Raw genomic sequence first — 13,364 nt, forward strand, 5'->3', positions numbered from 1 at the left:
AAAATGTTAAAATATGTCCGTGAATTTATTATTCTCCAATCCTTACTAACTAGTTATAACGCAATGAGAAGTTTTAATAAGCTTTAAGTAAATTAGTTATATTCTGTGGTCATCTACTCTAGAAAAAAAATAGGTGCTGTCACCTATCCTACATGTTATTCGTCTGTGGGTTCTGTTCTGTCAAAAACTTTAAAAAATAAAAAGGACTTCGTCTGTGGTGGCGTTTGCTGGCGCGCGTGTTGTGACTTTTTGGAGTGTTTTTTTTGTTAAAACTGACTGGAAAGCGCTCTAAGGGGGTGCAGTGCGTATGTCGGCGAGCGCCGGCACAGACGGGGTCCATACTTGTATAATTTAACTAACTTGTTACAAATAACTACAAACTTGACATTGGCTAATCATTGTAAAAGCCAGACGAGAGAGAAAAAAAAAAAAAAAAACATCTGCAATCTGCATTTTGTTTTGATTTTGATGATCTTTAGTATTTGTTGACTTAATTAATTTTAATATTATTTATCAAGTTGAGTTAACCATTAAGTGATCACTTGCTTATATCCGAAAATATGTCAAATAATGTAAACCCACTTGCAGGGACTGCACATTTATTGGACGAACTGGATAGTACGTTTCCTAGCTTTAACTTTATTGTTTTTTTATTCAGTAGGTATATATTTTTATCAACTGTTTGTTTAAAGAGAAACTTATGGTGTTGCTACGAGATGGGAGGACGTTGATTGGTTACTTGCGTTGCGTGGACCAGTTTGCTAATCTAGTTCTACATAGAACTATAGAAAGGATACATGTTGGTCGCGAGTATGGCGATATACCGCGAGGGATTTTCATAGTTCGAGGCGAAAATGTTGTGCTCTTAGGAGAAATTGTAAGTGTTTTACAGACATAAGTACAACTTTTGTATTCACATAGTATTGTATTCTCACTGCATAGTATGAAACAAAGTTGCTTCCCGCCGCCTGCCCCTCTGTATACTTAAATCTTTTAGACTATGCAACGGAGTTTCCTTCGGGTTTTACCAATAGATAGGTTGATATCAAGAGAAAGGTTTTTACATATAGTTTAGTATTGTGTTGTGTTAATTTGTTGAAATATGTTGATAATTATTATTCAAAATGTTGGAAGGAATCAAACCGATAGATAGAGCTTTCATCTAATATGCTGTCTTATTCTTTTGGAATATAACAAAATAATTTATAATGGAATTGTTACTCTTTATTAAGAGGACTTTACGACAAAATCACTCAATACTGGTCGATGCCCAGGGAAACCCGCTTGTTATTAATAAATATATATTTTTAATATCAAGTTTTTTAGTAATACAGTGGAAACTTTGAAATTCCGAGATCAAAACTAGCCTCTGCTCATCTCCAAGATGAAAGTTATCTTTATACTGAGTAGTAGATGCCCGGGACTTTGTCCTCGTGGATTTACGTCTTTTTAGAATCTTATGTGAACTCTTTCATTTTCTGAGACAAAAGATAGGTCATGTCCTTCCCTTGAATGCAAGCTGTCTCTATGCCAAATATGTTCAAAAATGGTTTAAAAGCTAATATTAGTATGTATTGTAAAAGTAGTAAATGTCACAAAAAACAATTATTTTGTGTTTTTTTACTCCAACTCCAAACCTCAGTCCCTTTTAATTATTCATATTTATATATGTATTTTACACAAGTTTTTTTTAACATTTCAGGACAAAGATAAAGAAGACAATCTACCATTAACAGAAGTCTCAGTAGATGACATTCTAGATGCACAGAGAAGAGAACAAGATGCTAAAATAGAACAACAGAAGTTGCTCTCAAAAGCTCTAAAAGATAGAGGTCTAAATTTATTAGCGGACTTAGGACATGATGATATGTTTTAATAGTCATATAAAATATGTTGTATTATTTACTTTAACTATGTTTTAAAATTAATTAAAGTTAAGAAAAGTAGCCTGTATTTCTAAAATAATAAATACACTACCAAACAATAAGAAACACATTTACTATTAATAATGGCTGCATGTCATAGGTATTATGGTATAATATTCGACTATATGTTAACTATGTACCTACCCATGTAAACAATTAGTATTACTTAGTATACTTAACTTTATAAAGGTCTAAAGTCAAATGGTGGACCTAACAAAAGATTTGGGCTATCTCCTAAGCTAAGACCTATTACCTCAAGACCTAAAGATCTCCAAATCTGTGGAATTCATATACCTACCTACTAAATACCTACGTAAAAATAATACGCGCTACCCAGCCTAATAAATTTACCTACCTACCTAATTTTAAAAATATCGTTTGTAATCTAAAGCTAAACAATCGATTATATTATTTCCTTACCGTTTTTTTTTTATTTATTTTACGGCCCTGGTTTGCTACTACACCTATTTATTACTCTGTAGATGCTCTGTAGGTACTTTTGAGCAACATTTTGTTGCGAGAACCCAGAGCTTTAAAACCAGTTAAAAACATTTTGATAGGTACAAACCTACCTATCTGTAAAAAAAATTCTCTGTGGTTTCCCATGGCTTTTCCATATTACGGTTTATAGTCCACTATGCCGCTAATAGTCCAATATTTCCTAGGCTCAAAAAGCTAGAACCCAGAACCGTAAAACCAGTTAAAAAAAATCCTGTAAGTACGGCTGTGTTTCTGAACGTGCGGAACCGTTAATCTTTGTTTTGACTTTTGAAGTTTTGACAAATTACTGAATTTTTTTGAAACAGTGGAACTAGAAGACAAACTTTTTCCTAAATAATTAGTGAAAAACAAAGATAAAATAACTTAAACATGTCATAATAATTTATAGTTTTCAAATAAAAAACTTTAACATTTATTCTACCAAGTAGCAAAGTTCGAAGACTTCGAAAACTATGGGATACGAACATTGCACGTTGTGATACTCTAATCATCAGATAGTGATTAGGGAGTTTCGAAATGACTTCTTCGGACTTAAAACTGATAGAGAGGCTTAGAAATGAGAATTTAGAACAATTTTTCACATTAGTGCGAATGCATTTATCATTTGTTGTAGATATAAACACAGACGAGTGAGTACACTTTAATTTTAATATTTATCAACTAAACAGCAGCAACTTCCAGCGGCGCATTACAGAGGGTTACCTACTTAATTTTCGTCTTATGTATAAAGGTACAGACATTGCATAAAAATGTCCACTTTAAAATATCAGTTTTTTTAATTTAAGTAAATTTTTTTTTTCACTGTGTTTAATAGCCTCATCGGGTGACAGAAAGGCTGGCTCATTTTTTGCGCAACGGATCAGCCTGGCTGTTTTCACGCGGGCATGATTTGTATAGTAATTAGATAAGGCTACCTTTAAGTTTTATTATAATATCTTAAAAAAAAATATCAGTTGGATTTTACAAGATGTGAAAGTGAAGTTCTGAGCTTTCAATGTTGAGGGCATTGAATTTTTCATTGGTCTTTTAAGCAGATGCAAAAAAAATACCCTCAAAATCACATTTGATGGTGTTTTTTTTTTGCATTTGTTTATCTCTAACAATGAAATGACAATATTTAATATAAAACACAATGTTTAAATCTCCTATATATATGTGGGATTATGTATATAGATTTTGCTCTAAATTTCAGTGTTGACTGTTCGACAGACAAACCAAAGCAATTCAGATGGAACTTCCATAAGAGAGCCAAAACTCCCAGTTCTACTACTTGTCAGAATGCTAACTATCCAAAGAAAAGTGAAGAGGCAAACTCTATTACTGATGATGGGGTACAAAGACTCTATGAGCTGATAGATTTCCTATCAAAACCTGACAGTAAGTGGCATAATTAGTATATTATTTTATGGGATTCTACTCTGAGAGACAGTATGCAAATTCCTCCAGTGCTTACACATTGTAAAGGTTTACTTTATTCTAGTTACTCTAGTCACATTTATGTTTGAAAGTCTGCCCCCAATTGTGTAAGAAAGATGTATTCATGGTTATCGTTATCATCAAGAAATTCTGCCCTTTGATTAGTTCATTCACGTTTACCTTTTTTTACAGCCAATCAAAGGGCAGAATTTCTTGACGATAATGATAACCATGAATATGTTTTTCTAACACAATCGGGGGGCTGACCAGAAAAATACAAAACTGCCATATTGCAGTAAACTAGTGGAACTAATTTAGTCATACAAGACTATATACTTAATACCTATTGCAATAAAAAATGAAAAAGTGGCACCCCCAGAGCAAGTTTTTTACATTTCTTGCCAGGCTATAATAACCCCTATCATGCAACTGTTTCATAAAACTGCTATTGTAATCCCAGAGTATTAGTATTTAATGGCACATCAATATCCTACGAATTTGCACTAGCTATTCAGATCCCTGATCATTAATTACATAATCCAGATGTGACACAAGAAGGAATCTTCCGTCGAACTGGCTCGCTCAGTCGTCAGCAAGAGCTGCGTCAGTTGTTGCTCTCAGGCTCAAGCTTGGGTCTCACGGAGGGCAGGTTTTCTGTCCACGACTGTGCATCTGTACTGAAGGGATTTTTGGCCGAATTGCCCCAACCATTGCTGATGGATCAATATTATCAAACTTACTGCACATTGGCAGGTAAGCTTGCTGATGCTGGCAACCTTAACTCTCTGCATTTAGATTTTTTAAAAATCCTTTCAGAACACTTTGATTTTTTGTAAAAATATCCTATCTCTGCCTCCAAGATTTTATTATATTTATATTTATTAAACTTATAGAATATACAGGGCATTTTTGTTACATTTAGCACCACAAAAACCACAGATGTAACCTATATCTGTGATAAATTTCATTAAGATCAGTTCAGCCATTGAGCCACAAAAAGGTAACATACAGATACATTTATTAATAGGAAATATGGCTTTCATTCCAGAATGAGAGATTAAACCATGTTAGATGTGGACTTTGGTGTAAAGAATAGTGTCGATTTTAAAGAAAGTAAATAAAGAAGTTTCTGTTCAAAACCTGCATTTAAAGATTTTCAAAAACCATATAGGTGCAGTCAGGCATCTATTTGGGGTTTGCTCCTGCTCTATTTCCAAAGAAAATCACAAAGATAAAGATTTATTTGAAGTTTTATTTGCTGATACACAAAATTTTTGTAGCACAATACCCCCCACACGCCAAGTCGTCAGAGACTAAGTTGCTGACAGCACTACAGTTGCTGCTATTACTCCTGGCTCCATCGCACAGGAAGTTTCTGGAAAGACTGCTTGGCTTGCTGCGACTGGTGGCAGACAACGAAGCGAGCAATCGCATGTCGCCCGACACTCTGGCGACTATGTTCACACCGCATTTGCTGTGCCCGAGAAAGGTATATAACCTTCTTTCTTCCTGGGGTTCTTTCTGCACTTAGATGTTGCCGTCTGTTGTGTGAAAAAATACGAGAAGGTTGTCTGATAGAATATTCTGTTCTAATGTTGTCTTCTTTATATTCTACTAAATTATGCCACGTAAATACTGTTGGCTGACAGGCTGTTTTTTTTTCAATTTCATTGGAAGGAACTCTGGATTTTCTGGGATAAAAACAGCCTGTCTCCAAGATGTAAGATATCTCTGTACCAAGTAGATGATGTCCATAACTTGCAATGCCCTTTCAATTTGCAGTGCATTAACTAGTAACAGATGAGAGAAAAGCGAAATCATATTTTTCAGCTATCACCAGAAACATTTCACGCGGACTCGATAGCTCTCGCGCCAGTCATAAGCTTCATGATACGTCACTGCACAGTTCTGTTCGCTGCACCAACGCGCCTAGCGACCGACGCAGCCGCTTACTTCACAGTACGAGAGAGAAAACGCGCTATGTCGCCCGACGTGGACTTGGATGAAAGTATCACTGACAGGTAAGTTACAAGTTAAACTCAGGTTGAAATCTATAGCACATTTTGACTTTGCTCAGCTTAAGTTACAGTTAAAATGAGACAGATTTATGCCAGTGGTATAACAATGTCTCGTTTTAACAGTCTTAAGTCTGAGCAAAGTCAAAGTGCGCTAAATATAGATGCGCTATATAGATCTGAGCCATAGAGCCGCTAAGGTAAGCTGCTGTTATTCCTGGCGGCAATGAGTTATAAAAAAATTGAAAAATATTCGCCTTTATCGCCTTGTGACGTCATTGATCGCTTTCTGTACACCGTGACGTTAATAATTAATTATGCTAAAAATTTCGAAAAATCTATATTTTTTAAATTATTCACATCGTTTTATTACTACATTCCAAGACTCTATTACCTTACCTGTCCTGTATTCTGTTGCAGGACGGCGGCGAACACAGTGTATACGTTTGTAGACAGACGTCGAACGTGCGCGGAGAACGCACGCAACCCAACCGACACGGCGCTAGCGCAGTTGTACGCACACATACAAGCGCTGCCCGACTCCGCGCACAAGCGACGCCTCGTCAAACACTTCAACCGACAGAACGGATACGGTGAGTAATAATCACCATCACACACACTTGCACAACCACACACCCACACAATCACAACACAAATTCACACAATCATTATACACACTCACAATCACAACACCCACACACACACTCGCGATCATACACAACCATACAATCACATATCCACACAATCATAAACACCCACACAATCGTACACATCCACACATTGACATATATTTACACAATTGTGCAAATCCACACGATCGTACACACTCACGATCGCATACTTCCAAATAATCGTACACACACATACACGTACATCCACACAATCCTACACACTCACACGATCGCATACACCCACATAATCGCACACACTCACATACTCGGACAAACCCACACGATCGTATACACCCAGACGATGGCCTACACCCACAACATAATCGCACACACTTTGGGTGTGTGTGATCCACACAATCAAAATCACACTAGCAAATTATAATCACAATATGCCACCTCCAACCACTGCCCATGTGTATATCGTGAGGTGTCGTGAGACACCCTACAGAAGCGAAGCTGTACTCTGACCCACTCACTCATATAGGCAATGTATACTCAAACGCATTGCCCAGCTCATCAGCTAATCAGAGAGAGACAGAGAAATAGATAATATTGTATACAAATTCTGTTACAGGAACTCCAATACAAATCCAGCGTACAGGCAAAGTGGCCGGCTCTAGAAGTTTCGGTGACTCCATCAAAAGGCACATCTTCAACAAGGGTCTATTGAACAAGACACCCAAAAAAGGCTCTGGGTCCACTATCAATACAATTGAAGAGGTAGGTCACACAATATTATTCCATATCTACTACTAATGTGTTCAGAAAAGCTAACCTAGATATTTTTCAACACTCCGCTTCATTATTTAAAAACAAAATTAAAAACCACCTAATGAGTCTTTAAATATTCCATAGTAAGTCTAATATAAAATATTTAAAGATTCATTTTGAAATTGTAGGGTGCTATTTTTAGTCTTTTTTGTAGTTTTTATTGTTAATTTTAAAAATTGTTGTACTTTTGGCTTATTGAGTAATTAATTTAATTATTATAGATTTTATGCAAGGAATGTCTTAGGTTAAGTTTTACTATTTAGAAGTTTTAGATTAAGCATGTTGAGTTAGCCTGTAAGTGAGTATACATTGATAGTCCTAAGTTTATATAAGTCGTCATAATTACTTTTCTTTGTATACCGTTGGCTTCCTATTAAATAAAATAAAATAAAATATCTTTGGTTGATGACCTTCCTGGCGCAGTGGTCTCATAAGAGAGACCCAGGGTTTGATTCTCGGCAGGGGTGATTTATAATTTCTAAATTGTCTCTGGTCTGGTCTGGTGGGAGGCTACAGCCATAGCTAGTTATCACCCTATCAGGAAAGCCGTGCCGCCAAGCGCGGTACGATCCCGTGTAGAATCCGATAAGGGAAATAATTGGAGTGATAAAAGAAAACTAGTTAGGCCGCTACAATCTTAGGTTGAAATCTATAGAGTGCACTTTTACTTTGCTATGACTTAAGTTTCAGTTAAAACGAGACGTTTATGCCAGCGGTATAACACTGTCTTAAGTCTGAGGAAAGTCAATGTGCGCTCTATAGATCTCAGCTTTAGACTGCATCATCACTTACCACCAGACGAAATTGCAATCAAGGGCTAACTTGTATCGGAATAAAATACAATAAACTGCCATGACTAGTCGTTTCATAGCCTACATTTGACGCCTGCCAGTGTAGGTGAAGTCTTAAGGTTTCGTCACAACTTTCAACTGTGCCTCCTCCGACAATAGTCGCTCGTGTGTGCAGGCCCTTAATTTTACATACAACAGCATGCTTAAACTAACCAGTGTTAATCCATCCTCTTTATAACTGAACGTATATGTCTTTTGTCTCTCTCTAACTTTCTGTTTCGCATCGCGTCGCTAAACGCATGTCTTTTCCAGAAGTCCAAAGGCAAAAAATACATGGATGATAACAAGGTTGACGTATCACATAAGAACATAGTACTAAAGAATTTAGCGAATAAAATAGTCAGTTCGGAGTCCCTTGACGACGATTACGATTCTGACTGTAGCCACGAAAGTACGCTTTCGGACGGGGCTTTGAATAGATCCAGGAAAAGAAGTCCTAAATTCGTTTCCGAACCGAATTTGAGCGTGCTAGATACTAATGAGGAAACCCCAAAGAACAACAGAAAACGTTCGAGATTATTCCGTTCGAAAATAACAACGCAACACATAAACAAGAAGTATCAGAAAAGATCGACGGCTATACGTGGAACGCCGTCGTCTTGCGTTTCTTGTTTCGACGACCAAGATTCGGAGAACGAATCGCTAAAGGAAAAGAGCTTGGAAGTCACGCCAACGAAATCTAAGCCTTGCGCTGAAGACATAGAGTTCAAAATGCATTACCTGACAAGTACGCCAGGGTTTAGTGAGGAGGCTTTCGACGAGGATTGTAGTACCCCATACACGATTAACTTTCGTAGAGCCTCGATGTCGCCCATAACGAAATCCACGCAGAAGTTGTCTAAAGCGATGCAGGTTTGTATATTATGGTGCTAATTCGGCAGTATGCAAATCTTTAAGTAATTTAAATTGACCTCATTTAGAACTATTCTCGGATAGATTGTTTTGTATACAACCAAATTAGCCCAGTGTTTGCATGGTTATACTAATTTTGCTTATCATATGAATGTCGTTTTATTCTTTTCATACTTTGCATCATTGTGTGTGCTGACGATATTTAGTGATTTTCACGCTACATTTTTTTCAAAATCAACAGTTAATTTAACCAGTGAGACTTCGTCTGTGTTGGTTTTAGCTGGCGGGCATGCTCTGCCTTTTTGGAGTGTTTTTTTTGTTAAAACTGACTGGAAAGCGCTCTAAGGGGGTGCCGTGCGTATGTCAGCGAGCGCCAGCACAGACGGGGTCCATACTTGTATACTTTAACTAACTTGTTACAAATAACTACAAACTTGACATTGGCTAATCTTTGTAAAGCCAGACGAGAAAAAAAAAATTAACTAGTTTAAAGCTAGTCCCATAATAATTGCTGAAAATTAAAGTTGAACACTAAGTTGAAGCGCGTGGCGTAAAGCTGTCTCACTGACTGACTGCCTGATCTGATTTACCAACGCACACCTCAAACTACTGGACGGATCAGGCAGAAAGACATGCACATAGCGTAATGACGTAATGATGACGTAAACAACCGCTAGGAAAGGATTTTTGAAAATTCATCAACACCTAAGGGGGTGAAATAGGGGTTTGTTTGTGTTGTCCACACAGACATAAGCCTATATTTCATATCAGCCAATATTCTCCTTTTCAGGAATCAATAATGACTCCCAGGTCACGTAAACCGTTGATAATAACATCGGAGCAAAGAGACTGTATGCCCGAGAGCGCCGAAGTTAAGGACGAATCGGTCAAATCCGACATTTACCGGTCGATGTCTCCGAAAAACGACAGCGATTTTGTATCTTCCGACGATGATATGATTTCGAGGTCATCTCTGTCTTGTGAGAGGTAAGAAAAGTAAATAATTCATTAAATGTTTTGTAAGCTCTGACCAAATAAACGAACATTTTTAGGTTTTACGGTTTTACCTAATTAAATAATATCTATTTATAAAAAATATTGTTCATAATTATAATATACGGAACCCCAAAAGAGCGAGGCCCGACTCGCATTTGGTCGGTTTTTTTTAAATTTATAGACTACAATTAGACCAGCCGGCAAGCGATGATGGAGTCTAAATTGGAGCATGCTTGTCTAGAAATGCCTATGCACTCTTGACTTGAAGGTACCTATATTAAAACTGGAGGGGTAAAGGAGAAATTTTTCTTTAATTTTAGGTGTTTTATGTTCGAAATTCTGTTTGGTGATACAGACACACACTTACATACATATTATGTATATTCGAAAGTGTGTGTCTGTCAACTTTTCTCGTCCCATCTCTGTAACCGAGTTTGACGGACACAAAAAAGTTTAGGTTAGTTTTCTGAAATCAAATAGTCCCTGAAAATCAAAGTTTCAATAGGATTTTTAAAAACCTAAATCCATGCAGATGAAGTCGCGGGCATCAGTTAGTAATTGTATGAATTCCTAGCTAGATAAATCTTTTTATTGTGGTTAAAATAATCCTAATATTATATTACTTTTACAGATCAAATCATTCAGCCAGCACATCCCATCAAGTAAAGACGCGTTTAGACGCTCGAACGCAATCCGACATAAGTCCACTCCGATCAGAAACCAGCCGATTCCTTACAAGCCATAATAAATATTGTGCTGACGATCTAAACGCAACCTTATGCGGTAGTGATGATGTGAACCTGAGACCAAAGATAAATTCAACCTGTGAAATGACCAGTATTTCTGAAAGGACAAAGTCTCTGACGGAACCTTTTAGAGACTATTTATTAAGTCGATCAGTATTAACAGCGACACCAGTCGATTTATCGATACTAAACAAATCGGATGCTGACGATAAAATATCGGAATCCCTTATGTATTGTTTAGACGGTAATGTCCCATCCGATTTGACGTCGTCGATTGGCAATTTGGCCGTGGATTCGATATCGGATGGTGTGAGGTCGCCATTATTGAATATAAATAATGTAAATATAGAATTAAGTCCGCATAGAAAGCGGTGCGCGATTCCTTCAAATGCCGATACAAATAGTAAAAGAGTTAACATTGAAAAGGAGAATGTAAATAATTTCGAGTTGCGCGAAACTGATCTCTAATTATCATACGTATTACGTACGGGCGAATTAAGAAACGTGTCTTAATATTTAAAGTGTCATAAAGGATCTAAGAGTATCTTAAATATTAAGTGAGCGATTTTTGCTTTTGTCTATACAGAAAATGTCAAAAAACAAAGGCCATCTTATCAACTGCATGCAGTTTGAGCTGTGAAACACTGGCGTTAAAGTGAAATAGACATTATGTGATTTGTTTCAAAGTTCAATTTCCTCTATACATCTACAATCAGAACTCTAAGCAGAAGCCTTGCGATGCTAAAATTAGTGGTACTGAATTTTCGATTTTAAATCAAAGAAATTTAGGTCCAATTTACTCTGAGCTATTGTGTTTCAATGCTCAAATTGTATCAGTGTTGCATTGATCAGATGTTAAATCTTATACAAAGCCTATAGAGCTTTATAATACATACTAAGCCAATACTGAGAAGTATTTTATAAGAAAATCTTAAGTTTATGTTATTTTAATTTATTTCTGTTTATTTTTCTCTATATAGAAAATGCCTCTTAATATTTAAGAAGTTCTTAAGCACTGTATACAACACTTTTAAAATTCTTACTTTTCATTGTTCGGTCATGTTTTTTATTCGTGCTTGATTTATGTATTTTAACATGTGTAGTAATAAAAATTTATACAATACTTATACATGGCTTGTACCAACGATCTCTATGTATTATGCACTAGATTGGCCATTCAAAATAAGAATTTTTTGGTGTTTGTAGCCTTTGCTTATAACCCAAAAGAATATGAATATACATTTTTTTGCGGATTGGCCGAAAAGTTTCCTTTAATGCGGTTTCCTCATGCAGCGATTTCTGCTTCTGCTTTATTCTATATCTGTATATCTGTTAGCTTTTCCGCAATGTCGGGCTGCGGGTCAGCCAACCCGAGCCCACGCCCGTTAAACGCAACTCTAACGGAGCGCACAATCCTTGGCCTGGCCAGAGTGATATGGTGTTCTATTTTTATAGAGGTGAGGTATGCATGGTGGTAATGCTTATCTGCCAATTTTGTCTAGTTTGCAGAGTTCAAGTTTATAACTCTGGATCGTGCTGCGAATACCCAGAAAACCAATCCTAGACCCTTTACAAAAAGCGACAGTTTGCGGATTGGCCGAAAAATTTCCTTTAATGCGGTTCCCTCATGCAGCGATTTCTGCTTCTGCCTTATTCTATATCTGTATATCAGTATATCTGTTAGCTTTTCCGCAATGTCGGGCTGCGGGTTAGCCAACCCGGGGTGGTCAAAAAGTCGTGGATCAAACGCAATAGGGAAATAGAGGAGTAATGTGGTACCCAGAGCCTCAATAGAACGTTTGTAGTGTTGATAATTTATCTAGTAATGACACAACATCGTCTGTTTTATTGTATTTTTTTTATTCGGTATTTTGTTAAAAAAAAACAAAAATATTCATAACTTATATGGATGGCCATAATGTAGGATTATTTTTTTTGTTGGAAATGACCTCCTCTATCTCCCTATTGCGTTTGATCCACGACTTTTTGACCACCCTGTATAAGCCATTCCGAAGCATCGGTAGATGCATTTGACGATTCAAAAGTACTTGTAAAACTTTAATTGAATCAAAAATATTTTTATTCTGTTCTTAATCACTATGCATTTTCTTGTAACTTGATGGTCAGTGTCATGTTTGGTTTAACACACTGAATTGGGCAAATATAATACGCGACAGGTTGACATGACCCGCACAGCGCCCGCGCTAACCCGATACGGGCGAGCACGGGTGACGTGTGGATGTGCGCCAGTCTAGCGTACTTGTATTAGTAGAGGTCAGTGGGTTTAACATCTTTGTAGGACACGATTATTGTTTGGAATAGCTGTTCTATATGTATTATGTATATTTATATATTCAATGGTTTATACACGTCGAATGACCGCAAAGTCCGACGCTTACCTACAGAACGGAGTGGAGCTAAAACACTGCGTCTTCATTTATTACAACTCAGCTCTATTAACTTTGTCATACGGTTGAAATTTGTATAACTAAAATAAAACACGGACGGCACTCAAGCTGTGATCTATAAAGCGTACTAAAACTTTGATCCGACTTTTTAAGTAGAGTTAAAAGATATCAATCTATCTATTTTAACTGTACCTCAAGTCTGAGCAAAGTCA

The 13,364-nt window shown here is 36.8% G+C and overlaps 2 protein-coding genes across 5 annotated transcripts in view; both read left to right on the forward strand.

The window, feature by feature from the left end:
* The first annotated feature begins 431 nt into the window (after positions 1 to 431).
* On the forward strand, positions 432 to 1,969 carry LOC123870292 (U6 snRNA-associated Sm-like protein LSm1). Its single transcript, XM_045913530.1, has 3 exons — positions 432 to 618; positions 693 to 877; positions 1,703 to 1,969. The coding sequence occupies exons 1-3, from the start codon at positions 561 to 563 to the stop codon at positions 1,874 to 1,876; spliced, it is 417 nt and encodes a 138-aa protein (XP_045769486.1). The 5' UTR covers positions 432 to 560; the 3' UTR covers positions 1,877 to 1,969.
* Positions 1,970 to 2,046: 77 nt separating this feature from the next.
* LOC123870285 (rho GTPase-activating protein 19-like) overlaps positions 2,047 to 13,364 on the forward strand; it is a 12,121-nt gene continuing 803 nt past the window's right edge. Inside the window, exons 1-11 of one of the 4 annotated variants that reach the window (XM_045913519.1) lie at positions 2,047 to 2,052; positions 2,932 to 3,055; positions 3,619 to 3,803; positions 4,386 to 4,595; positions 5,123 to 5,331; positions 5,673 to 5,863; positions 6,278 to 6,450; positions 7,103 to 7,248; positions 8,403 to 9,002; positions 9,793 to 9,989; positions 10,630 to 13,364. The exon at positions 10,630 to 13,364 is cut by the window's right edge and continues 803 nt beyond it. In XM_045913519.1, the coding sequence (XP_045769475.1) occupies positions 2,943 to 3,055; positions 3,619 to 3,803; positions 4,386 to 4,595; positions 5,123 to 5,331; positions 5,673 to 5,863; positions 6,278 to 6,450; positions 7,103 to 7,248; positions 8,403 to 9,002; positions 9,793 to 9,989; positions 10,630 to 11,212 (2,607 nt within the window). In that variant the 5' untranslated portion in view covers positions 2,047 to 2,052; positions 2,932 to 2,942 and the 3' untranslated portion in view covers positions 11,213 to 13,364. Of the gene's footprint in view, positions 2,053 to 2,576; positions 3,056 to 3,618; positions 3,804 to 4,385; positions 4,596 to 5,122; positions 5,332 to 5,672; positions 5,864 to 6,277; positions 6,451 to 7,102; positions 7,249 to 8,402; positions 9,003 to 9,792; positions 9,990 to 10,629 lie in introns of those variants that run through there. The other 3 variants (XM_045913518.1, XM_045913517.1, XM_045913520.1) reach the window with 3 other exon arrangements.

This window comes from Maniola jurtina, chromosome 12 (genome assembly GCF_905333055.1).
Source record: "Maniola jurtina chromosome 12, ilManJurt1.1, whole genome shotgun sequence".
Classification (NCBI taxonomy): domain Eukaryota; kingdom Metazoa; phylum Arthropoda; class Insecta; order Lepidoptera; family Nymphalidae; genus Maniola; species Maniola jurtina.

Excerpts from the sequence above, each read along its gene's own strand:
- LOC123870292 (XM_045913530.1), top strand. The coding sequence starts at position 561 with ATGTCAAATAATGTAAACCCACTTGCAGGGACTGCACATTTATTGGAC. Across the intron at positions 619-692 it reads TTTATTGGACGAACTGGATA|AGAAACTTATGGTGTTGCTA; the intron begins GTACGTTTCCTA and ends GTTTGTTTAAAG. Across the intron at positions 878-1,702 it reads TTGTGCTCTTAGGAGAAATT|GACAAAGATAAAGAAGACAA; the intron begins GTAAGTGTTTTA and ends TTAACATTTCAG.